This window comes from Cervus elaphus, chromosome 20, assembly GCF_910594005.1.
Source record: "Cervus elaphus chromosome 20, mCerEla1.1, whole genome shotgun sequence".
In the NCBI taxonomy this organism is placed as follows: domain Eukaryota; kingdom Metazoa; phylum Chordata; class Mammalia; order Artiodactyla; family Cervidae; genus Cervus; species Cervus elaphus.
In genome coordinates, this window is record NC_057834.1 from 76,965,103 (window position 1) to 76,991,105 (window position 26,003).

The following is a 26,003-nucleotide window of genomic DNA, read 5'->3' on the forward strand; positions in this document are numbered from 1 at the left end:
TTTTTGTAGAGAAAGCAGAGCATGGTGGTAGTTCTACACTTTTAGCTTTTATAGCCATAATTTGGCAGCTGCTTGGAGATCCGGGTTCAATCCCTGGGTTGGGAAGATCCCCTGGAGGAGGAAACAGCAACCCACTCCAGTATTCTTGCCTGGAGAATTTTAAGGAGAGAGGAGCCTCATGGGCTACATACAGTCCATGGGCTCACAAGGAGTTGGACGTGACTATGTGACTAACACTTCACTTTCTTTAAATAAACTAGAAATACTTCTTCCCAAAGAGAGGATCTATTATCAAGAATCTAGATGAAAGAGAACATTCCTTTCAATTAGCAAAGACTGTGATAGGTTTTGAAAAAACACTAAATCAAAAAGATACCAGCATCCCAATGTTCATAGCATCATTACTTACAATAGCCAAGACATGGAAGCAACGTAAGTGTCCATCAACAGATGAATGGATAAAGGAGATGTGGAGTGTGCATATACAGGAATGCTACTCAGTTATTAAAAAGAATGAAATGTTGCCATTTGTGGCAACCTGGATGGACTTGGAGGGCATTATTCTCGAAGAAATGTCAGACAGAGGAAGACAATACTGCATGATATCAGTTACATGTGAAATCCAAAAAATACAACAAACTAGTTATAATTGAAAAGAAGACTCACAGGTATAGAGAACAAATTAGTGGTTATTAATGTGGAGTGTCATCTGCATATCTGAGGTTATTGATATTTCTCCTGCAATCTTGATTCCACCTTGTGCTTCTTTCAGCCCAGCGTTTCTCATGATGTACTCTGCATAGAAGTTAAATAAGCAGGGTGACAATATACAGCCTTGACGTATTCCTTTCCCTATTTGGAACCAGTCTGTTGTTCCATATCCAGTTCTAACTGTTGCTTCCTGACCTGCATACAGGTTTCTCAAGAGGCAGGTCAGGTGGTCTGGTATTCCCATCTCTTTCAGAATTGTCCACAGTTTATTGTGATCCACACAGTTGAAGGCTTTGGCATAGTCAATAAAGCAGAAATAGATGTTTTTCTGGAACTCTCTTGCTTTTTCGTCAATTCATGGGGTCACAAAGAGTCAGACATGACTGAGCGACTCAACTGAACTGAACATGGATTGGGGGCAATATAGGAGTGAGGGTGGGAGGTACAAGTGACTGGGTGTAAGATAGGCTACAAAGATATATTGTAAAATACAGCAAATATAGCCAATATTTTGTATTAACTATAAATAGAGTATAACCTTTAAAAATTATGTAAAAAATAAAATAATAAAATGCTTAAATGAGTAACCCCAAAATGGACTTTCTGCAAAGTGTAGGGAAAATTAAAGAAAAGTTGTTCTCCAGAAGCTTATGATCTTACCTGAGGACACATAAATAGCCACTGGATATGGTGGCACAATGATTATCACACAGGTACACACTGATAGAGATAGTGACAGGGACGATTGCAGTGGTACTGATGGTGATGACTGACGTATGTGGAGCACTCACTACTTCAAGTGTACTTTAGGTGTTTTGGTTAGACCATCAATTTAGTTCTCAGAATAATATAGATTAGATACTGCTATCATCTTCATTACAAAATTGATAAATATGACATAAGGAAAAGGAACTACATTACCTAATGTCACATATCTATCAAGTGGTAGTGCTGATAGGATAGCTGTTAATTCTTGGCAGCCATTCAGAACTCAGAATAAAGCTTAAGAAAACTTCCTGGAGAAAGAGGCAAAAGCTACAAGTTGAAGTGTCAATAAATGATAACTTAATAAAGAAAGGGTTGGTGAGCATGAGTCAGAGGGAAAGCAATGTGCAGGTAGAGCAGTTGCAAACAATGGAGGATGGGTGTTTTTACAACTGCACATAATTCCAGCATCTGTAGCCACTGTGGGGTCTGAAGAAAGGTGAAGAATTTACAGAGTCAAACCTGGAGGGTCGTTGCTGTTGTTCAGTCACTAAGTCATGTCTGACTCTGTGTAATCACATGGACTGCAGCCTGCCAGGCTTCTCTGTCCACCGTATCCCTGAGTTTGCCCAAATTTATGTCCACTCAGTCAGCAATGCTATCTAAACAGCTCATCCACTGTTGCCCTCTTCTCCTCCTGCCTTCAGTCTTTCCCAGCATCAGGGTCTTTTTCAGTGGGTCAGCTCTTTACATCACATTGCCAAAGTATTAGATCTTCAGCTGCAGCATCAGTCCTTCCAATGAATATTCAGGGTTGATTTCCTTGAGAATTGACTAGTTTGATCTCCTGCTGTCCAAGGGACTCTCAAGACTCTTCTGCAAGGTGGGTCATAGAGGATCCTGCTGTGATTCATGTTGGAGAGTGTTTTGCCTATGTTCTCCTCTAGGAGTTTTATAGTTTCTGGTCTTACATTTAAATCTTTAATCCTTTTTGAGTTTATTTTTGTGTATGGTGTTAGAAAGTGTTGTAGTTTCATTCTTTTAATGAGATGGATGAAACTGGAGCCCATTATACAGAGTGAGGTAAGCCAGAAAGATAAAGACCAATACAGTATACTAACACATATATATGGAATTTAGAAAGATGGTAATGATAACCCTATATGCAAAACAGAAAAAGAGACACAGATGTACAGAACAGACTTTTGGACTCTGTGGGAGAAGGCGAGGGTGGGATGTTTCGAGAGAACAGCACTGAAACATGTATATTATCTAGGGTGAAACAGATCATCAGCCCAGGTTGGATGCATGAGACAAGTGCTCGGGCCTGGTGCACTGGGAAGACCCAGAGGGATCAGGTCGAGAGGGAGGTGGGAGGGGGGATCGGGATGGGGAACACATGTAAATCCATGGCTGATTCATGTCAATGTATGACAAAACCCACTACAATATTGTAAAGTAATTAGCCTCCAACTAATAAAAATAAATGGAAAAAAAAAAAAAAGAATCTTCTGCAGTACCACAGTTCTAAAGAATCAATTCTTCAGTACTCCACCTTCTTTAGGGTGCAACTCACACATCCATACATGACTACAGGAAAAACCATAGCTTTGACTGTATTGACCTTTGTTAGCAAAGTGATGTCTCTGCTTTTTAATATGTTGTCTAGGTTGGTCATAGCTTTCCTTCCAACGAAGAAGCATATTGAATTTCACTTTTGCACTCACCATCCACGGTGCTTTTGGAGCCCAGGAAAATAAAATCTGTCTGCTTCCACTTTTTCCTTTTCTATTTGCCATGAAGCAATGGGACTGGAAGCCATGATCTTAGTTTTTTTTAATGTTAGGTTTTAAGCCAGCTTTTTCCACTCTCCTCTTTCACCCTCATGAGGCTCTTTAGTTCCTCTTCACTTTCTGCCATTAGAGTGGTATCACAGGCATATCTGAGACTGTTGATATTTTGCTCAGCAGTCTTGATTTCAGCTTGTGCTTCATCCAGTCGAACATTTCACATGATGTACTCTGCATGTAAGTTAAATAAACAGAGAGACGATATACAGCCTTCACATACTCCTTTTCCCAATTTTGAACCAGTTTGTTTTTCCATATCCAGTTCTAACCGTTGCTTCTTGATTTGAATACAGGTTTCTTAGAGGACAGATAAGGTGGACTGGTAATCCCACCTCTTGAAGAATTTCCCACACTGTTGTGATCCTCACAATCAAAGACTTTAGCATAGTCAATGAAGCAGAGGTAGATTATTTTCTGCAATGCCCTTGCTTTCTCCATGATCGAACAAATGTTGGCAATTTGACCTCTTTGAAACCCTACTTGTACATCTGTAAGTTCTTGGTTCATGTACTGCTGAAGCCTAGCTTGGAGGATTTGAGCATAACCTTACTAGCATCTGAAATGAGCGCAACTGTGTGGTAGTTTGAACATTCTTTGACATTGCCCTTCTTTGGGGTTGGAATGAAAACTGACCTTTTCCATTCCTGTGGCCACTGTTCTTTTCCAAATTTGCTGACGTAGTGAGGGCAGCACTTTAACAGCATCATCTTTTAGGATTTTAAAGGGCTCAGCTAGAATCTATCACTGCCACTAATTCGTGGTAATGCTTTCTACGGCCCATTTGACTTCACACTACAGGATGTCTGGCTTTAGGTGAGTGACCACACCACTGTGGTATCCAGGTCATTGGAACCTTTCTTGTATAGTTCTTCTGTGTATTCTTGTCACCTCTTCTTAATCTCTTCTGCTTCTAATTAGGTCCTTATCACTTCTGTCCTTTATCATGCCCATTCCTTGCATGAAATGTTCCCTTGATATCTCCCATTTTATTGAAGAGATCTCTAGTCTTTCCCATTCTATTGTTTTCCTCTGTTTCTCTGTATTGTCCATGTCAGAAAACCTTCTTATCTCTCCTTGCTATTCTCTGGAACTCTGTATTCAGCTGGGTATATACTTACCTTTCTCCCTTGAGTAGGGAAAAGTACTAGGCCAGTGATATATGAGCTAAATCAAATCCCTGATGTTTACACAGTGGAGGTGACAAATAGATTCAAGAGATTAGATCTGTTAGACAGAGTGCCTGAAGAGCTATGGATGGGGGTGTGTAACACTGAACAGGAGGTGGTGACCAAAACCATCCCAAAGAAGTCTGTAGGTTCACTGAACAATAATTTCCCCAGGAAGATACTATATTGATGTTGCCTGACAAGTCTTTGCTCTTTGTTGTTTCCTCAGGCAAACCAGGTCCTCCAGAGCTTCCTGCAGTCACAGGCAGAAGTAGAGGCAGCCATCCTGCAGGCAGACCAGGCCCTCACTGATGCGGCCAAGGCCATGGCAGGTACAGGGGAGGACTGAGCTCTCAGAGGGGAAGGTGGTTCCTGTGCTGCCCTTAGACAGGTTGGAAGCAAACACTTTCTGACACTAGAGCTTCCTCTTCTTCTGTGGAACCTCTCTGCTACATGTGGAAATAAACAAGGGAGTTTGGGTTGTATGTACATCCAATCAGTGTGTCTACATCATATACCAAAGCAGGTTGTCTGATGTGGTAGCAGGAACAGTCAGACTCCTTCCCACCAATTTAATGTCATTTTAGTCTTTGAGCTCAGGAAGGTATAGCTCAGCATAACTGTTTTTTGTTTAAAACTCTTGTGAAACAGAGGAACGTACCAAAAGACAAGCAGCAGAGATGAAACAGGATCTGCTAAAACAGGAACTGAATGATAAGAATAAAAAATTGGAGGCCCAAGAGAGAAGCCACGTGGTAAGTATAGCCCAACTGATAGATAAGTTCATGATGGAAAGAGAAAACCTTCTAAGAGAGCAGGAAGTGCTGGAGCACAAGTCTAGATGGGCATGGGCAGAGTCTGATGGACAAAATGCTAGTTTCTCAATAATAAAGGGACAGAAATATGACCTATAGTCAGATCCCAAAGAGAAATCCAAAGACAGGTTTCATGTAACATCAATGTGGATGGTGCTGAAGACTTACCTCTGTAAGACTCAGCATCTTCTGCAGTGCTAAGGCTTGGAAGGGACAAACAACGGCCCAGGCTCCTGGACTGAGGGTCACACTTCACTTAAGTGAACAGGATCCCAGTCTTAGAGAACTTAGGACTTGCGGAACAACCATCCGAGACCTGTAATATTCCCATCTGCTCTCAAAAGTATCAACTGTCAAGTTGCTGCATTTTTTCCAGATCTGCCTGATTCACTTTATACACCTAGAGTAAATGAATTCTTTGTCCAAACCTGGAGTTTCAGTGTTCTAAAGAGAGTCAGCAAACCTCATTATTTGTGACATGTGTGTGGTCACCCTACCTCAAGGGGACTGAGAAATATTTAGAATTCACCTACATTCTCTCCCAAAGTGCAGTCTTAGGGCTAGAACACATTACTGGTGTAGTTTTAAGTCCTGACTTAGGCCTAACTCCTCCTTGCCCAGGGAGCTGGTGTTGAGGGATCCTGGGAAGCTAAACCATGGATTCTGTCACTTCCCACCATGTTCAAACATTTGGAAATACTGGACAAACTCATCAAAGAACATCTAAAGTAGTAGGAAATAGACACATATGCTAAGCTGCTATAGTTGTTAGATATAAAAAGATGACAATTGGATATTTTCAACAGGGTACTATCTTCTTTTTACAGGTGCAAATAGAACAACTCCATGTGGACTTTCAAAAGATATCTGATGAATTACGTATTGAGATAATGACGAAGACGACAACAAGAAACTATAAGAAATGAAAATACGTGCTTACTACTTTAAGGATCCTGGCAGGTTTTACCTTTGTGTTAATGTCCGTATGAAGTGGCTTTTCTTCACAATGTGCATAGGGATGATGCATCTCATGTGAATTATTAAGTGAGTTGACAATTCCACTTAAGTACATTGTAAAGGGTTTCATTATAATAGTTGCTAATCTTTGAAATATGCCATGGTAGTTTCAATCCAGAAAAGTTTAAAAGTAAAAAGAAGTTATCAGGGCCTGAAGAATCAGGGCCTGATATACAAATATCTAAGTAATTTTGATTGAAAGTGAAAGTGAAGTCGCTCAGTCGTGTCCGACTTCTTGCGACCCCATGGACTGTAGCCTACCAAGCTTCTCCGTCCATGGGATTTTCCAGGCAAGAGTACTGCAGTGGGTTGCCATTGCCTTCCCCAGGGGATCTTCCCGACCCAGAGATTGAACCCAGGTCTCCCACATTGTAGGCAGACACTTTACCGTCTGGTCCACAGGGAAGTCCTAATTTTGATTGAATTAATTTAAAGAAATGGAGAAGAAGTTAGTAGATAATGATTGATTCATAGAAAAGTTTTAAGAAAAGTATAAAAACAAATCATAAGAGAAAAAGTCTCCATGAAACAGGCATGGAGATGATTTCTTTAAGCCATAATGAACCCTTATACATCAGTGAGGGAAAAGCAACAATCACATTTTTCAAATGGGTAAAAACATGAGAATATAAATGTCTACGTTTACTGATTATAAAAGACATGAGGGGTAAAATTAGGAGGGACCTGTGTCACCTCTCAGATGGACCAGAAAGTAGTTTGGACAGGACATAGGCCAGCAAGGGGGACACGAAATTGGCAGTCTCTGATATATGCTAGGAAGAGTGAAGATTAATGCAAATATATACCACACTTTAAGTGAAAATACTGTTGATACAGCAAGTTCTCATTTAGGAATTTATCTTAAACATTTATGTACCCAAGTTGAAAATGGAATGTGCGGTAGTATATTTATTGATGGGATTGTTGTGATCCCAAAAGACTGGAAACATCCCTAAAGTCCCTCTGTCACATACTAGTGAGATAAATCCTGGGACACACTTACACAGGAATACTCTACAGTCACTGAAATGAACAGGGAAGCTCTATTTGTGCTAAGGTGAGGCAGTCTCCAAGAGGTTGCTGCTCAGCTGCACAGCTGTGTCTAACTCTTTGCGACACCATGGCCTGCAGCACGCCAGGCTTCCCCGTCCTTCACTATCTGCCAGAGTTTGCTCAGACTCATGTCCATTGAGTTGATAATGCCATCCAACCATTTCATCCTCTGTCACCCCCTTCACCTCCTGCCCTCAATCTTTCCAAGCATCAGGGTCTTTTCCAATGAGTCGGCTGGTTCGCATCAAGTGGCCAAAGTATTGGTGCTTCAGCTTCAGCATCAGTCCTTCCAGGGAATATTCAGGGTTGATTTCCTTTAGGATTGACTGATTGGATCTCCTTGCTGCCCAGGGGACTCTCAACAGTCCTCTTCAACACCACAGTTTGAAAGCATCAATTCTTCAGCATTCAGTCTTCTTTATGGTCTAACTCTCACGTCCATACACAACTACTGGAAAAACCACGGCTTTGACTATATGGACCTCTGTTGGCAAAGTGATGTCTCTGCTTTTAAACATGCTGTCTGGGTTTGTCATAGCTTTCCTTCCAAGGAGCAAGTGTCTTTTCATTTCAAGGCTGAAGTCGCCATCTGCTGTGATTTTTGAGCCCAAGAAAATAAAGTCTGTCACTGTTTCCATATTTTCCCCTATCTATTTGCCATGAAGTGACAAGACTGGATACCATGATCTTCCTTTTTTTGAAATTTGAATTTTAAGCCAGCTTTTTCACTCTCCTCTTTCACCTTCATCAAGAGGTCAAGATATATTGTAAGTGAAAAAAAATAAAGATATAGAAAGTGTGTAAGTTGCATTACTGATTTAAAACATAATCAGTATATACACACATTTTCCTCTATTTCTGGAAATAGAAAAGAAACTGGTATCCCTGAGCACAACAGGAATGGACCTGTATATCTGAGATAAAAAATGAGAGGAGAAATAGGTTCGTATGACATATTCCTCTGTGGGTTTTATATTTTGCATGAATTATTACCTACTCAAAGATAAATAAATATAAATAATGAAATAAAAATAAGAATATATGGAATGGAATAGTTCTTATGACAGGATGAAAGTATCAAACACTATGAGAAATAAAAAGTCAGCTCCATATGAGGAATCTACTTATTACAGCAGGAAACAGAAAGTACTAGATATGCATCCTGATACTGTTGTCATTAAGGCTCTGAACTGCTAGTCCATAAGTTATTCTCAGGTGTAAAGTCTATTGGAATGTTGGCTGGAATGACCTCACAATTCCTGCACATTTATAAAGATCATGTATTCAAAGGAGACTCATTCAATTTCAACTCAACATTTTAGGTATTCTTGTCACCTCTTTAATGCTAGCCTCTTGTACTCAGAATGAACTGGGTGTGGTGTCCCTCCTGTGTGCTGCCATCATACCATGTTTCACTCTGACCACAGATTTTCATATAATTTTGATATTGAAATAACCTGTTTATATTCTGTCTCCCCTACTGCCTTATGATCTCATCTACTTGATGATCTTCACTGTGTATTTATCTCCCCTACAAAGTCCAGGTGTTCAAAATCCCCAGGTGTTCAAACAATGTACGTGGATAAATACATGACCTTCCACTCTCAGGACCACAAACTGCCATTTCCTCACTCTATTAACTGCTGCCTAGGGCACTCAAAATCAAGAACAGTTTTATGAACTAGTACTAAAAGGATGGGCTTCCCTGGTAAAGAACTCGCCTACCAACGCAAGAGACAAGGGTTCGATCCCTGGGTCAGGAAGATTCCCTGGAGAGGAAAATGGAAATGCATTTTAAGTATTCTTTCTTTTTTTTTTCTAATATTCTTGCCTGGGAAATCCCATGGACAGAGGAGCCCAGTGGTGTACAGTCAAAGGGGTTGCGAAGACTTGGAAACCATTCAGCAATTAAAACACCAACAACAACGGAAAGGACTTGGGTGGAAAGTACATGCACACCCGTCTGAACCTGTGCTCTTCTCTGGGAGGGACTGGACACCCCACATGCTCTGGGTTCCTCGAACTTCTCTGCAAGAAAACTATCCAGCAATGAGGCCATCACCTTTGACCCACGAACAATGATACTGTAATTGGCGATACTCCAGTTGTCATCATAAAGCAGCTGTTCAAGGAGCTTCTGTTGAAATAAAGCTATACTTTTCATAGGAGGATATATTTCTCACTGAATATGACACCCACAAGCTGACAGACCATGGCATCTACCAGATAACTCTGCTTTCTTAACACTCAGTTGCCACTTCTCTAACCAAACTCTCTGGAATAAGTCTTGCAGCTTGTCTAGTCCCCAAAGACCCTCTGGTGTCACCAGAAGAATGCCCTGAATACCAAAAGTTTGGATGATTTGGTAAAGGGGGCAGTGAGGATTTCTGCTTTCCCATCAAATCTCCCTGACACACATGAGAAGTGATGCAAACAAGAAACAGGCATACATGTTTCCACCATGAAGTGATCATGGTTTAGAGAAAGAAAGGGGTCAAGAGTAAGGGACTGGACAGTTAACAGCAGAGTGAAAGGAACCTGCATTGCTCTGATGTTCAGCCCTAAGTGGTCATCTATTGGAATAAAGTTATGCTCATCTCAAGACAAAGTTCCAGGTGAAAGGCCTCTTCCAGACTTCATAACTAATAAATATATGCTAATTGCTAATGGAATTAAAGATCTATACAAGTATTTGTTGAACAATTCTGTAGGAAGGCAGCATCATAATCATTTTTTCACACGGTACTTAGTACAGGAAGAGTGAGCCACTCTCGACATCTCTACATCCCTATCCCTTTTTCCTTAGACTTGTGTATGGCGTGGTCACGAGGGTCTCTTGCCTGTTGACTGGGTATTACACAGTCCTCCCAGGATGTATTTATTAGGGAAATTATTTAGTGTTACAGATGGATTGTCAAAATTCATTAGAAATGCAAATAGAAAGTCCAACTCTTTAAGACCCTATGAACTGTGGCCTGCCACACTCCTCTGTCCATGGGATTCTCCAGGCACGAGCACTGGACACGACTTAGTGACTGAATAACAACAACAGCAACAGTGCTTCTATTCTGCTCCCAAGAAAACAAGGTCTGCAAAGACACATATATGCCCTTAGGACTCGTAGGCTAGTATTTTAACCAAAATATTCCTCCCTGCTCCCATCACATGGTAGCAATAGTACTGCTTCATGACGATCAACTCAATTGTCATGATAAACTACTCCTGTGCCTGCTGCTTAATTGGCAAAAGATGCCCAGAGAAAACAGGCAGCATCTATAGCTTTAGGTTTAATGGTGCCCTTAGTGTGCCCCCTCAATGAAACACTCCCTCTCCAGAACCATAGACCTAGATTTTCAAGGTCAAGGAGCACAAATTTCCCCCAAAAAAGTCACTGGGAGTGACACTGTGTGCCACTGGCCTCCAACCCATGTATTATGCCTATTGGCCACACAGCATCCAATATCGACTTTGGGCTTAAGTTACTGACCACATCCAGAAAAATGGTGTCCCATCCTCTCAAGAGTTATGGTCAAATTGGCATCTGAATTGCCTCCTGAGAGTGTTCCACAATCCTACTGGGCAAGCTAGTTCTGAACTGTGTGATTGTGGTAGAACCAGTGGAATTCATGTCACATGATCTTAAGCTGATTCTCTATTGTGTGAGTGGCCAAACACATCCCCAAGAGCTGAAAAAAAGCTCATCTTTGAAAGGACATTGAAGTCCTGCTATGGTCATAGCCAGCATAACAAGGGGCTAACTACAAAGCTATAGCTTTAAAGAGATTTACATGTTCTCCTCCAAATTTGTCTGCATTAGCTTCCCTTTGTTTGCTTATCATTATAAGGCACATTTAAAGGGCACAAAATAGGGAGTGGAATTCAGCTGGGTATATTGAACAGTTGGGAATACTTTGAAAAAGAAAATGTTTGTGCCTAACTATAGTTTGTCCTTGTCGGGCAATGGCTGCAGTTTCTTTTCCCCTCATTCGAAGTAAGAACCAAGACAAAACAGAGTAGCACTTTGATAGCTGTCCACACCACTTCTCATGCAAGAATGAGATAGACTAGTTTAAGATAATTAGATATATAGTTAAAGATTTTCACTATAGTAATACAATTGTGACATGAGTATTGGCTCCAATATTCTTAAAAAGTAGTGGAGATGAGTGAGAAGGTAACCATTCCTGGTGAAGTACATGTGGATCCTAAAAATTTAGAACAATGGACAACACAGAATGAGGCTAACGGTGGACGAATGCACAGACACTTGGGGCCTTCGGTTTGTATTAGATCCTGCTTTCTCTTTCTGTATAGCGCTAATAGACACCTTCCCCCGAAACTCCGACCCAACTATGTTAAAGTCTGCGGACTTTGATCATGTGGACTCTCTGACACATCAAAAATGGTTCAAGGAACCTTAAGCCAGAAATAGCTTTTTCCTTTAAGAATGAGATCTAAAGAGAGTTTAGCTTGAACACTATCAGTTATTCCTTTACCTTGTGTTGCAGATACACTGAGGCTGAACTTCCTCAGGTGATACACCTCCACCCCAGCTTGTAAGCAGAGCGACATACTTATTATAGCCAAATAAGGAGTAAAGCTCTATCACCTTACAATTTTATAGTCCTGAATCCCTATTTTTAAATTTATTTCTGTGCTCAGCAATATCCAAGGTGCTTTTAGTTTTGCAACATTTTTACAAATATTTTGTCTCAGCGGCTACACTCTCCCATTCTAGAGCTCCCCAAACCTAGGAATTTTATCCCCAAAGGCTATTATTCCCTTGTACCCACATTTTCCACACCTGATGAACTGCACTCATATTTCAGAACTGAAAGTGCTTCAGGTTTGAACTATTTACAATGCTGGTCAATCCACAGCCCATGGTCTTTCACTAAACTCTGAGGATGTGAAAATGAGACTCTTCCTCTCAAAAATTTCACTAGACACAAAGTTAAGTGCACTAGATGACAAACAAGCGCAATTTCTAAAGCAAGATACAGACCACTCATTCTGGAGTTCAGTTCAGTTCAGTTGCTCAGTGGTGTCCAACTCTTTGTGGCTCCATGAACCGCAGCACAACAGGCCTCCCTGTCCATCACCAACCCCCAGAGTCTACCCAAATCCATGTCCATTGAGTCAGTGATGCCATCCAACCATCTCATCCTCTGTCGGCCCCTTCTCCTCCTGCCCTCAATCTTTCCCAGCATCAGGGTCTTTTCAAATGAATCAGTTCTTTGCATCAGGTGGCCAAAGTATTGGAGCTTCAGCTTCAACATCAGTCCTTCCAATGAACACCCAGGACTGATCTCCTTTAGGATGGACTGGTTTGATCTCCTTGCAGTCCAAGGGACTCTCAAGAGTCTTCTCCAACACCACAGTTCAAAAGAACCAATTCTTCGGCACTCAGCCTTCTTTATGGTCTGACTCTCACATCCATACATGACTACTGGAAAAACCATAGCCTTAACAACACAGACCTTTGTTGACAAAGTAATGTCTCTGCTTTTTAATATGCTATCTAGGTTGGTCATAACTTTCCTTCCAAGGAGTAAGCATCTTTTAATTTCTTGGCTACAATCACCATCTGCAGTCATTTTGGAGCCCAAAAAAATAAAGTCTGTCACTGTTTCCTCTGTTTCCCCAAATATTTGCCATGAGATGATGGGACCAGATGACATGATCTTAGTTTGCTGAATGTTGAGCTTTAAGCCAACTTTTAAACTCTCCTCTTTCACTTTCATCAAGAGACTCTTTAGTCCTTCTTCACTTTCTGCCATAAGGGTGATATTTCTGGAGTTAAATTAATAGAAACTGAAAAAAATTTCATTTCAGTTAAATTGTCTCATTGACTGTCTTCCATTTCAGTTCGGTTCAGTTCAGTCGCTCTGTCGTGTCCGACTCTTTGCAACCCCATGAAACACAGCACGCCAGGCCTCCCTGTCCATCACCAACTCTGGGAGTCTACCCAAACTCATGTCCATCGAGTCGGTGATGCCACCCAACCATTTCATCCTCTGTCATCCCCTTCTCCTCCTGCCCTCAATCTTTCCCAGCATCAGGGTCTTTTCAAATGAGTCAGCTCTTCACATCAGGCAGCCAAAGTCTTCCATTTAGGAAAACATTTGAATCATTCTTCAGTTCAGTGGCTCAGCCATGTCCGACTCTTTGCAACCCCATGGACTGCAGCATGCCAGCCCTCCCTGTCCATCATCAACTCCTGGAGTTCACTCAAATTCATGTCCATTGAGCTGGTGATGCCATTCTTACTTACTTAAGTAATTATTCTTACTTTTTCAAAATAGTATACTTTTGTCAATTATACCTATAGGATATAATTTTAAAAGGATTTTTCCTGAAGCAGTGACAAACCACAGAAACTGAAAATAAAACTCCATATTTATTTGTAAGTAATAATATATATCATGTTTATAATATGTATAATATATATCACGTTTCAGAGCCAAACATATCTAAGTGGCCTTACGGTCTTCATTGTGAAACATATATCTTTATACTCACATTGACAAAAACAAAAAGTTAATGTAAACAGAAGAGAATAGATCAAGAGATCCAGAACAAGACCAAGAGTGAGGGAGGAAAAGAGAGAGAAATTTCTTGGATCCAGGTAACTGAGAAAAGATTAACTTTATTTGGCTTTAGGTCATGTGCCCAGTCTCGCCCTAAATGCATCTCAGTGGCTGAGGGATTACAGGGCCACGGTAGTTTACCCAGTTTGGGTTCAAGTCTTGAATCTACCAAGGGAAGTCTCAGAATTCTAGAAAAATTTGACCCTGATATTGTAGTATACACCTTTAGAGTTATAACACACTTTGCAGCTCCAAATATGGTCTCATTCTATTTTACAAAATAAGCATACGGCAATCTGGCTAAGGATTGTTATACTTTTCTAGCTGCTTTTTCAGCTAAAGAAGTCTGCATAGGGAATATGTGCCAAAGCATTTGCTCTTGGGGAGGTCTGGCCATAGGACTTTGAGATTATACTCTGCCTGTCCTTCTTTTCCCTCACTTTCATCTGAAATACAAATGGGATAGTGAAACCCTGCTTCATAGGGTAAAAACCTGTAACAGAAACTGCAGACTAAGGGAAATTCTTGAGCTCGTCTTACAGAATGAGCAGATAAGGGAAGAACTTGTTTGAAAACTCCTTCCTCTTGTAACACAGCAAAACTGTCTGAAACCAGATTAAATCAATATAGCTGATCAGAGTCAGAATAGACCCGCCTGCCCCATAGGGGACCTACATTACAGGCCCTGCAGCCTTACTGGGTTGCCTCACAAACTCTCTGCTGCAAATCTCCTGCTCTCAGTGTTTTGGCTTGCAGCTCCTTGGGCAAAAGAACCTGGTTCCCTAACATGAGCAGTCAAGCTTTTAACTTACAGGTTAGTACAATGCCTTAAAGGATACAGAAAAGAATGGAAGGAATCTGAATCAACCTCTAACCTCCAAATCTGGATCCACACTAGTAAAAGAAAAGAGGAAAACTCTAACAAAATAATAGTGAAGCTCAAGAGGGAGGGGGTATACATGTAATTAGGGCTGATTTGTGTTATTGTGCGGCAGAAACCAACACAACAGTGTAAAGCAATTATCCTCCAATTAAAAAAAAATAGTGAATATGTCTGGGTTATAAAATTGAGTAAGTAATAATATATATCACATATTTATACACACATATTTATTTTGCTAATGAAAAAAAAGATCACCGAGTTAAAAACACTTCTTAAAAAGGAAAGAGAAAGGAAAAAATGAAACATTTTTCAAGTGAACAAAAATTAATAAACTCCCTCTCTCACAAAACACCCCTGAGAGACAGACTGTTGAACTCTCATCCCACCATTACTTGCACCTCCTTCAAACCACTATGGAGGAGGGACAAAGTTCTGTTTATCAAGCCAAGCCTGGAGGAACACTTCTCTCCCTGTCTTTCCTGGAATTCATCCAGATTCCTGCCTCCATTAAAAAAAAAAACATCCCTTTCGATTTTGGTTTCGTTTCTCATAATCCCCACCACTATCTGGATGGCTTTTAGTAACCAGCTAGCTTTTCAGCTTCTTTTTTTTTTTTTTTCCGGCTTCAGAACATAAAAGTTGGTTTCCGGAGAAGCGAGACGCAGGAAGAGCCCTAGGGCGAACCAGAGCAACTGACTTGACGCCCGGCTGCAGCTCCAGGTGAGTCTGCTCCTAAACTTGACCTTACAAGCACACTTCGGTTAAATAACAATAAATCCCCCAGCGCAGACCCTACACTGGGGGAGGAGAGGAGCAGATGGAGGCGCGGGGCAGGTGGGTGGCGACCGGCCGGGCGCATTGTTCGGGCAGCTCGGGGTCTGCTTTTGGTTCCAGGCTGCTTCCGAGCTTATCGCCCGGATGCGCCGCTGCTCCTGGAGCATCTAAGCAGCGCTGCAGCAAAAAGCAGAAGAGCAGGTACGTCTTCTGAGGAAAGGAAGTTGAAGACCCAAACTCACCCTTACTCCCCAGCCCGCCCTGCGAACAGAGGCTATGGGTGCGGTCTCTTCTACCAGCCCCCTCTTGCCCTCCTCAGCCACATCCTGAGTGCACCCGTCTGGGCAATGGCCAAACAAAAACGATGGTCCTAGACATAGAGCCAATTTAAATCCTAAAAGGACCCGCGATTATTTTTGTCTTAACGTTTGATACTCCGAATACATACAGAACTGTTTTCTTTGGAATAATTCAATCTCACTCTTACCAAAAAAACCAAAAAACAAAAAACTGTTATTAATAACTGTAAGATCTAATCATGTTTGTTTATCATGCATTGTTTTTAATGAGCGGCACATACATTAACAGCCTCAGAATAACTTCTGGTACTTGCTGAAAATCCCCAGTGTGGGGTATGTTTGACTATCAAATAATTCTTTAAAGTCATCTTTAGAAACTTGTTGGTCATCTTCTGCCTTGTGTTAGCACTGTTCTTTTCTATTTGTTTTGTTTCTTTTTTAAGGCTTTTTGTTGTTTTATATTTATTTTTTAGGCCATGCCTTGCAGCACGTGGCGTGGGGGAGGGGGAATCTTAGTTCCTGGACCAGGGCTCTAACCCCTGTCTCTTGCATTAAAGCACGGAGTCTTAACATTTGGACTGCTGGGAAAGTCCTTCCAAGTGCTTCGTTTTGAAGGTAAAAGCTTGTTGGTTTTGGTCCCTCAGTATACTTTGAGTTAAAATACAAAATCTTTGTAGACTCATTGACTTACACAAAGCTTTATCAATATTTGGTCTCAGATATAAACTCTGCAATTTCTCTTGCTTATAGCTATTCACCTTAAAATGAAAGTTATTTTACAAGCCAAAGTGAATTTATTCAGGAATAGTAGAGTTATTGCAATTTGGGACAAGTGAGCTATTAAAAAAAAAAAAAAGCCATAAGGAAGTCCAGCTAAGAAAAAGAACATTATAGAGAAAAGTAAGGGTCTGGGAAGGTTGGTTTGGAAAGAAAAGTCAGAGTTCAAGGGTGATGACCAGTTCTCATTGACTGAGTTGCTGGGGTAGTCAATTCTTGTAGGAGATGCAGTGTACACCTTTTCCTCTTGAAGGTTTGTCATTGGTAACTCTTTCCCTGTTAAAAATTTTTCCCTGGGGGTCTGTAATTGACAATTCTTCCATAACTGACCTCCAGTCTGTAGTTCTGCAACAAGCCCCCTTCTGGCTTGCTGACTCCATTTGAGTGAGTGAAGTTCATGTTTTTGGCGGGGGTGGAGGGTTGGGGACACACGAAACCCAGTTGGCTCAGAATCCGCTTGCCAGTGCAAGATATGCAGGAGACACCAGAGATGTGGGTTTGATCCCTGGGTCAGGATCCCTTGGAGGAGAAAATGGCAACAGGCTCCACTATTCTTGCCTGGAGCACACAGCACATACATGATGGGGGAGGGGACACAGGCCTTCAAGTGAGATCTTACTTCCCAGACCAGGGACAGAACCAGCACCCTCGTCTGTGAAAGCACAGAGTCCCAACTACTGTCAGGGAATTCTCCAGGTTTTCCTTTATTAATTTTGACATAACACAGCAGTAAAAGGTCATGTTTTACTCTCCCATTTCTGCTCCAAATCCACTATAGAAAAAGACAAGAAATTGTACAGAACAAATCTGTTACATAAATAAATGTTTTTTCTCATAGAAACATTTTAGATCCCTTATAATTCTTGACAATTTCAGGTTACAGAGCTCACTGACATAGTATAACACACTGTCTAATTGAAATAGTACATGAATCAAGAAAAAACTTTTTTCATGATTTAGAGCCTATATGTTACCAGCTGTAGTGTAGTGAATCAAGAATTGTTCCTTTACATACAAACTGCTAAGAAAAAGAAGGTTTTGGAGGTAAGTTCCTTTTTCAAGGCATCAACAGATAATAAGCACTGTGAACCTTCAAGTTTGAACCCTGGCAGCCCGACTCCAGAACCTGTACTTGGACATCCCAGGGCAGCTCTGAGCTCCTCCAGCCTGACTCTCCCCCCATCACTGTCCTCCCTCTCAGCTATTACCACTGGATCTCCCCAGCCTGCTCATCTTCCTCTTGGGCTGTGTCCTCCCACTTGCTTGCAACCAGGGAGGGAAGTGTCACAGCCAGTCCTCCAGTTTCATTCAGTAATTACTGTCCCTGTCTTCAGACATTCAGTTGTAAAGCAATACTTACATAGAATTTACTATGTACCAGGATAATTTTTGAAGTATTGTAAGTATCATGAAATCATGAGCTAGTTAATCCTCCAAATAACCCTAATGACAGATTGAGTTTTATGTCTCATGCTGCCATTTTACAGAAGAAAAAACTGAGGCACAAAGAAATTAATCTTCTCAGTCATCACACAGCCAGTAACATATGGAAACATGTGGATGTTGCTTAGTATTGTTTTTGAGAAAATAAAGGAACAGTCAAAGCCTTCTGACTTCTGTCTGTCTCCTAAGATCATGAAACATCTAATCATGGTGATGAAATCATTTAAAGTAGAGCCTGGCCCAGATGTGAGACCCTGGCATATCTAGCCAGACCTTATAACACCCTAGTTGCTTGCATCTCTTCTCTATCTGCTTAAATAACAAGAAATACCCTTTAATTTCAGGTAGTAACCGAATTATTAACATGTGCAACTGTGTTAGGTACCTTCAAGATCTGTGCTGTTTTAAGAGAGAGCAGCATCTTTATCTCAACTTCTTTCTCTCACAAGCACTCTTCCTCCAGCCTGTTCTACTCCACTGATTGCTTCATCTGGTCACCAGTCACATTCATTTTTCCTTTGTTGGCAAGGTTTTCCCTGATTAAATTCCATGTAAATTCAAATCCCATTCCCTGCTCATTTCCTTCTGAGCATTTACCACCCTCTAATATCCACATATTTGGATGTTTTATTTTTTCACTTTCTATATTATTTGTCTCCTTTACTAGAATAGAGATCATGAAGCAAGAATTTGTATCTGTCTTGTTCACTGTTTGATGCTGAGCTTCTAGAACAGTGTCAGCACATGGAAGGTTCTCAATAAATATTTGTGCAATTAATGAGTGATCAAATCATTCTGGAACTCAAGAAATTATCTGTGGTCACTCCTCATCCCGCTCATGTCCCATCTGTCTCTACTTACCCCCAAAATGTTAGTGTTCTCAAAGCTCTATCATCAGTGCTTTGTGTTCTGAATCTGTTCACTGTATGCCTCATGTGGGCAAGGTTGCGTTAGGGTTCATTTAAGAAGCAGTAAGATAATATACATACTGTACCTATACAGGCCTTGGCATGCTAGGCTAAATTCTTACCTTTTTGAAACATACAAAGCAAAGAGAATTGATATCTAAGTTCCACAAGCAGAAGACTAATGTGCATATGACTTATGTAACCATGAGGGATGACCTCAGGACCCTGTAGGGGTTTTTTCACATTTTTAAAAATTGAAATATAATTTTTTTACAACGTTGTGTCCATTCCTGCTGTAGGAACATATGAATCAGCTATGTGTATACATAAATCCTCTCCCTCTTGAGCCTCCCTCCTGCCCCCCATCACACCCCTATGGGACCTTGTGTTCTGCTGAGTTGTTTCTCTGGGTTACAGCTTCCCATGGCATCTGGATCCACCATAATGGACCCCATCTGTCTGGTAAGAAACCAGAACAACCAGCTGACAGTAAATCCCAGAGCACTGAAGATTCTGGAGCAGATATCTCAGCCTGTGGTGGTGGTGGCCATCGCAGGGCTGTATCGGACCGGAAAGTCCTACCTGATGAACCGCCTGGCAGGACAGAACCATGGTGAGTGTTGTTCAAAACCCTTTACTTGGAAGCCGTGATAACACAATCTGCTGATCATCCTCTTCTAAGGTCATGTTAAGGAAGAGCCTAACTCCCTACTGAAGAAAACATCTAATTCTCACCACCGAATTTATAACTTCAAACCCATCCCTCCACAATGTTAACTCTTGTATTCAGTAATCAAAAATTCCCAGCCTCATCCAAACATCTACCTCATTCGTCCTGATCCTATCCTCTGCCCTCTGCTCAGGAGCTCATCTTCAACAATCATTCCCTTCCCTTCTCCTTCACCACGTTTGCCCTAAACCACAGGGTCATTTCAGGTAGCACACAAATGTTGTCCAACATGTTCTGTTTTTTGAAAAGAATAGAAGGAAGTACAGACAGATGAATCTCTGTAAAACCCATATCTCAATGGGGCTACCACCCATCTTTTTTTGCTTCAGTTAATTTGCTTATTTCCAAACTTTGGTAAATTATACCTTCTTTTTTCTCTTTTTCCTATTATTAACTATAACACATACAGAATGGTGCATAAAATATACATATATAAATACTGCAAAATTGATAAACATAATGTAATCATCTGTCTAATCACTACTCAGATCAAGAAATAATACTTCAACACCCAAAATCCCAAGTTATGCCCTCTCACACCTTCATTAGACTTCACCAGTGTTCTGATTTTCATGGGGTATTCTTTCACTCTTCCTTTTAGAAAATTAGTTCATATTATGTTTCTGTATTTGTAAAACATGAAGTGAAAGTGAAAGTCGCTCAGTCGTGTCCAACTCTTTGCAACCCCATGGACTGTACAGTCCATGGAATTCTCTAGGCCAGGATACTGGAGTGGGTAGCCTTTCCCTTCTCCAATGGACCTTCCCAACCCAGGGATCAAACCCATGTCTCCCACATTGCAGGCGGATTCTTTACCAGCTAAGCCACACCCAGGTTGTAAAACATAGCTTGAACTTAATACAAGGGGAACTAAATTGTGCCAATCATTGGGGTCTTGCTTCTTTTGCTCAACAAGAAGTTTATAAGGTTCATCTAGTTTGTCATACTTGACTGTAATTTATTTTTGTTCACTACTTTATAGTATGCTATTGACAAAGGATAGAAGAATTCACTCATTGTTAATGAACACTGTTATTATCTGTAGTTTACCTTTTATGGATGCTTCTGTTGTGAATATTGTTGTGTCTATCCTGGTGCACATGTACACTAGCTACCCTTGTGTGATAGACTCAGAAGTGTAACTGCTGAGTCATAGAGTCCATATATTTTCAGGCACTCAAGACAATATCAAACAGTTTTTGAAGTTTTCTGTGCAATTTTTGTGCTTATTAGCAGTAACTGGAATTCTCCACATCATTAAAAAAATCTGGTAAAAGACACTTTAACTTTGACTGATCTGGTGTCTATACAGTTGCATGTTATTCGCCTCACTACAAATAAGCATCTGTACCTTTGAACATATTAATTTACTCTTTACATTTCCAATTTCATGAAATCTTTCTTTTTCTAAAGAGTTGCTTTCTTGGTTCTTATTGATTTTAGGAACAACCTGCCAATGTCTTGGCTATTGCTATCTAAGAAAACTACACACCATTTATTTCTTAATGCCTTCTTATGTGGTTCAGTGTCTCAGCATGATTAGGGAGTAGAACCTCAGCCAACTAAAATCTAAGAATCTTAGCTATTTCTCAGTGTCTCTCTCAGACTCTCTCTCTTATCTCTCTTACTCTATTTTCTTCCTTTCTTCCACTTTTTGCTTTGCAATCTCCCATTGGCCTCAAACAAAAACATTTTATATTTCCCTTTCTTTTAGAGAAACTCTTGACAACTAGTCAGGGGAGGACTGGTTTCTCTGTCAGGCTATATTACTTAGTATGTCATTTTTGAGTGATTAGAGATTTGAAAACTGTGAGAAAGGTTATCAGTCAAGCGTTTAAACAATCAAGGTGTTTCAACAACATTCTTTTTAGTCTATGTGAGACAACATCCGTTAATAAGGGGGTGAATGTCATCACTGATACAATGGATATGAACTTGGGCAAACTTCAGGAGTTGGTGAGGGACAGGGAAGCCTGGCTTGCTACAGTCCATGATGTTGTGATGAGTCAGACTTGACTGAGCAACTGAACAACAAATTCTGTTACTAAGGCAATCATTCAGTTATGTTTTAAAGAACTTGAATTGTGACTCTACTACTCCAGCTGTATGACAAGAAGACAAAAACCAAAAATCAAACAAAATTGGTGCCCAGTCAAGGTCCACGAGCAGAACTAAGTCAGTACACTCTGCCCTTGTTGTGACTCCTTTGTCTGTCCTTTACCTCACATAACTGACAGTGATGACCCCCAGTTATACCTTGTTCTTTCTCCATGTGGGAAATGGGAGCTTGTGTTTCTTGGTATTAATCGGCAAGCAGTGTGAAGCCATCACGATGTAGAAGAGTGCAGATCATCTCAGGTGTTGTATCCTCTCTGAACAGAACACACAGGATATGATCACTGAACGGCCTGAGCCGTCCTGAACTATACTCCACTAGGGATATCATCATATCCATTTCTAGTCTCATTGAAGGGACCTTGGGCATCTGGTGGGCACTTAACATCTTGAACTATAGATAAAATGCACTGCCTGCAGCTTTTAGGCATATACCTCACATAATCTCCCTCTGGGCCTTCCTGGTGTCTCAGTGGTAAAGAATCTGCCTGCAATGCAGCAACCATGTGAGACTCAAGTTAGATAGCTGGGTAGGGAAGATGCCCTGGAGGAAAAAATGCAACCCACTCCAATATTCTTGCCTGGGAAATCCCATGGACAGAGGAGCCTGGTGGGCTACAGCCCAAGCACACACACAATCTCCCTCAGTTGTTTTAAGACTCTAGAAAGAAGGGCAAACAATTCTCATGGGTTTTTTCTGATTCACTGCTGTAATATCAGCAACTTTGAGTCAATGAACGAAGAATTCATCATTTCTTGAAGAGGAGAACAGAAATGAGGAAAATACAGGGAGGAAGGGAAGGAAAAATAAATCTATTAAGAGGTGTATCAGTCCAGGTCCTGGAAGGACACACGGAAGTCACTTAAGGGGTAAATCAAGATGTTTAATGAAGAAATAATCACAAAGGAACAAGCAGAACAAAAGGAATCAATGATGGATGCAGAAGAAGTCAGAGGGTGGCAGGACCAATGGCCATGTAGCCTTTATATCTTCTGTAGTGTGAAGAAGCAAGCAATGAATGGATTTCAGAATGTGACAAAGACCAGAGCTACTGGATGGAGCTAAACAAAAGGAGATGTGGTCAAGGTAGAGGAAGAGAGGCCCCGGGACAACGTGGCTCACGAGGGTGGAAGCCAGGGGAACAGGAGGCTTACTCCTGATCTCCTGCTGGTACTGCTGGGACTCCATCAGAAAGTAGGGAATATGGGAACTCTTCAGTATCAGATAACTAGAAAGGTTAATAGAGTTTACGTTGACCTCTTAATGTGACACAGTATGAGCCATTAATGTTAGAAGGTGAATAAGGGACATTAAATATTTCTTGGGAAGGTCCTGAGTATGTGTAGCACTTGTCCTTGCTGAAATGGAAACACCTGTCCCAACCCAGGCACTCACATTCCAATCATTTTACCAAAGCAATCCCTGGGTAGCCTGCACTCTCTGCTCTTCCACTGTGTTGCTTAATCCTCTTTTTTTGTGCAGGTTTCCATCTGGGCTCCACAGTGCAGTCTGAAACCAAGGGAATCTGGATGTGGTGTGTGCCCCACCCCTCCAAGGAGAACCACACTTTGGTCCTTCTGGACACCGAGGGTCTGGGTGATATGGAGAAGGTAAGGCAGGGAATCTTCTTTATTCCTTACTCTACTTACATTTCAATTTCCCACCTCAGTTCAATTTTTATGACATGTCCCAATCAAATTATGCCAATCAAACTATGAATAATGAGGCTAAAAAACCTTTCCTTGAATTTATTCTATAATAAGTTCAATAGTTTGGTTATTATAGATCAGTTCAGTTCAGTTCAGTTCAGTCGCTCAGTCGTGTCTGACTCTTTGCGACCCCATGAATGACAGCATGCCAGGCCTCCCTGTCCATCACCAACCCCCAGAGTTTACTCAAACTCATGAACATCGAGTCGGTGATGCCATCCAACCATCTCATCCTCTGTCGTCCCCTTCTCCTCCTGACCCCAATCCCTCCCAGCATCAGGGTCTTTTCCAGTGAGGCAACTCTTCTTATGAGGTGGCCAAAGTACTGGAGTTTCAGCTTCAGCATCAGTCCGTCCAGTGAACACCCAGGACTGATCTCCTTTAGGATGGACTGGTTGGATCTCCTTGCTGTCCAAAGGACTCTCAAGAGTCTTCTCCAACACCACAGTTCAAAAGCATCAATTTTTTGGTGCTCAGATTTCTTCACAGTCCAACTCTCACATCCACACATGACCACTGGAAAAACCATAGCCTTGACCAGACGGACCTTTGTTGGCAAAGTAATGTCTCTGGTTTTTAATATGCTGTCTAGGTTGGTCATAACTTTCCTTCCAAGGAGTAAGCGTCTTTTAATTTCATGGCTGCAGTCACCATCTGCAGTGATTTTGGAGCCCCAAAAAATAAAGGCTGACACTGTTTCCACTGTTTCCCCATCTATTTCCCATGAGGTGATGGGACCAGATGCCACCATCTTAGTTTTCTGAATGTTGAGCTTTAAGCCAACTTTTTCACTCTCCTCTTTCACTTTCATCAAGAAGCTTTTCAGTTCCTCTTCACTCTCTGCCATAAGGGTGGTGTCATCTGCATATCTGAGGTTATTGATATTTCTCCCAGAAATTTAGATTCCAGCTTGTACTTCTTCCAGCCCAGCATTTCTCATGATGTACTCTGCATACAAGTTAAACAAGCAGGGTGACAATATACAGCCTTGACATACTCCTTTTCCTATTTGGAACCAGTCTGTTGTTCCATGTCCAGTTCTAACTGTTGCTTCCTGACCTGCATACAGGTTTCTCAAGAGGCAGGTCAGGTGGTCTGGTATTCCCATCTCTTTCAGAATTTTCCACAGTTTATTGTGATCCACACGGTCGAAGACTTTGGTGTAGTCAATAAAGCAGAAATAGATGTTTTTCTGGAACTCTTGTTTTTTTGATGATCCAGCGGATATTGGCAATTTGATCTCTGGTTCCTCTGCCTTTTCTAAAACCAGCTTGAACATCTGGAAGTTCTCAGTTCATGTATTGCTGAAGCCTGGCTTGGAGAATTTTGAGCATTACTTTACTAGCGTGTGAGATGAGTGCAATTGTGCAGGAGTTTGAGCATTCTTTGGGATTGCCTTTCTTAGGGATTGGAATGAAAACTGACCTTTTCCAGTCCTGTGGCCACTGCTCAGTTTTCCAAATTTGCTGGCATATGGAGTGTAGCACTTTCACAGCATCATCTTTAAGGATTTGAAATAGCTCAACTGGAATTCCATCACATCCATTAGTTTTGTTCATAGTGATGCTTCCTAAGGCCCACCTGATTTCACATTCCAGGATGTCTGGCTCTAGGTGAGTGATCACACCATTGTGATTATCTGGGTTATGAAGATCTTTCTTGTACAGTTCTTCTGTGTATTCTTGCCACCTCTTCTTAATATCTTCTGCTTCTGTTAGGTCCATAGCATTTCTGTCCTTTATCGAACCCATCTTTGCCTGAAATGTTCCCTTGGTATCTCTAATTTTCTTGAAGAGACCTCTAGTCTTTCCCATTCTGTTGTTTTCCTCTATTTCTTTGCACTGATGGCTGAGGAAGGCTGTCTTATCTCTCCTTGCTATTCTTTGGAACTCTGCATTCACATGGGAATATCTTTCCTTTTCTCCTTTGCTTTTCACTTCTCTTTTCGCAGCTATTTGTAAGGCCTCCTCAGACAACCATCTTGCCTTTTTGCATTTCTTTTCCATGGGGATGGTCTTGATCCCTGTCTCCTGTACAATGTCACGAACCTCCATCCATAATTCATCAGGCTCTCTGTCTATCAGATCTAGTCCCTTAAATTTAATTCTCACTTCCACTGTATAGTCATAAGGGATTTGATTTAGGTTATACCTGAATGGTCTAGTGGTTTTCCCCACTTTCTTCAGTTTAAGTCTGAATTTGGCAATAAGGAGTTCATTATCTGATCCACAGTCAGCTCCTGGTCTTGTTTTTGCTGACTGTATAGAGCTTCTCCATCTTTGGCTGCAAAGAATATAATCAATCTGATTTTGGTGTTGACCATCTGGTGATATCCATGTGTCGAGTCTTCTCTTCTGTTGTTGGAAGAGGGTGTTTGCTATGACCAGTGCGTTCTCTTGGCAAAACTCTATTAGCCTTTGTCCTGCTTCATTCCATACTCCAAGGCCAAATTTGCCT

General features: G+C 41.2%; 2 protein-coding genes across 7 annotated transcripts in view; both read left to right on the forward strand.

Moving 5' to 3' along the window:
• Positions 1–9,485, forward strand: part of LOC122676933 (guanylate-binding protein 6-like) — a 33,208-nt gene extending 23,723 nt beyond the window's left edge. For 2 of the 4 annotated variants that reach the window (XM_043876536.1, XM_043876537.1), the window contains exons 10-12: positions 4,662–4,764; positions 5,084–5,187; positions 6,075–6,185. In XM_043876536.1, coding sequence (XP_043732471.1) covers positions 4,662–4,764; positions 5,084–5,187; positions 6,075–6,173 — 306 coding nt within the window. In that variant the 3' untranslated portion in view covers positions 6,174–6,185. Of the gene's footprint in view, positions 1–3,559; positions 3,669–4,661; positions 4,765–5,083; positions 5,188–6,074; positions 6,292–9,168 lie in introns of those variants that run through there. The other 2 variants (XR_006335673.1, XR_006335674.1) reach the window with 2 other exon arrangements.
• A 5,934-nt stretch (positions 9,486–15,419) lies between these two features.
• Positions 15,420–26,003, forward strand: part of LOC122676931 (guanylate-binding protein 6-like) — a 33,204-nt gene continuing 22,620 nt past the window's right edge. For 2 of the 3 annotated variants that reach the window (XR_006335669.1, XR_006335670.1), the window contains exons 1-3: positions 15,420–15,510; positions 19,409–19,604; positions 23,320–23,447. Coding sequence is in view for 1 of the 3 variants with exons in the window: in XM_043876533.1 (XP_043732468.1) it covers positions 19,415–19,604; positions 23,320–23,447 (318 nt within the window). In the remaining 2 variants the exon portion in view is untranslated. Of the gene's footprint in view, positions 15,511–16,420; positions 16,479–19,408; positions 19,605–23,319; positions 23,448–26,003 lie in introns of all 3 variants that reach the window. The other variant, XM_043876533.1, reaches the window with a different exon arrangement.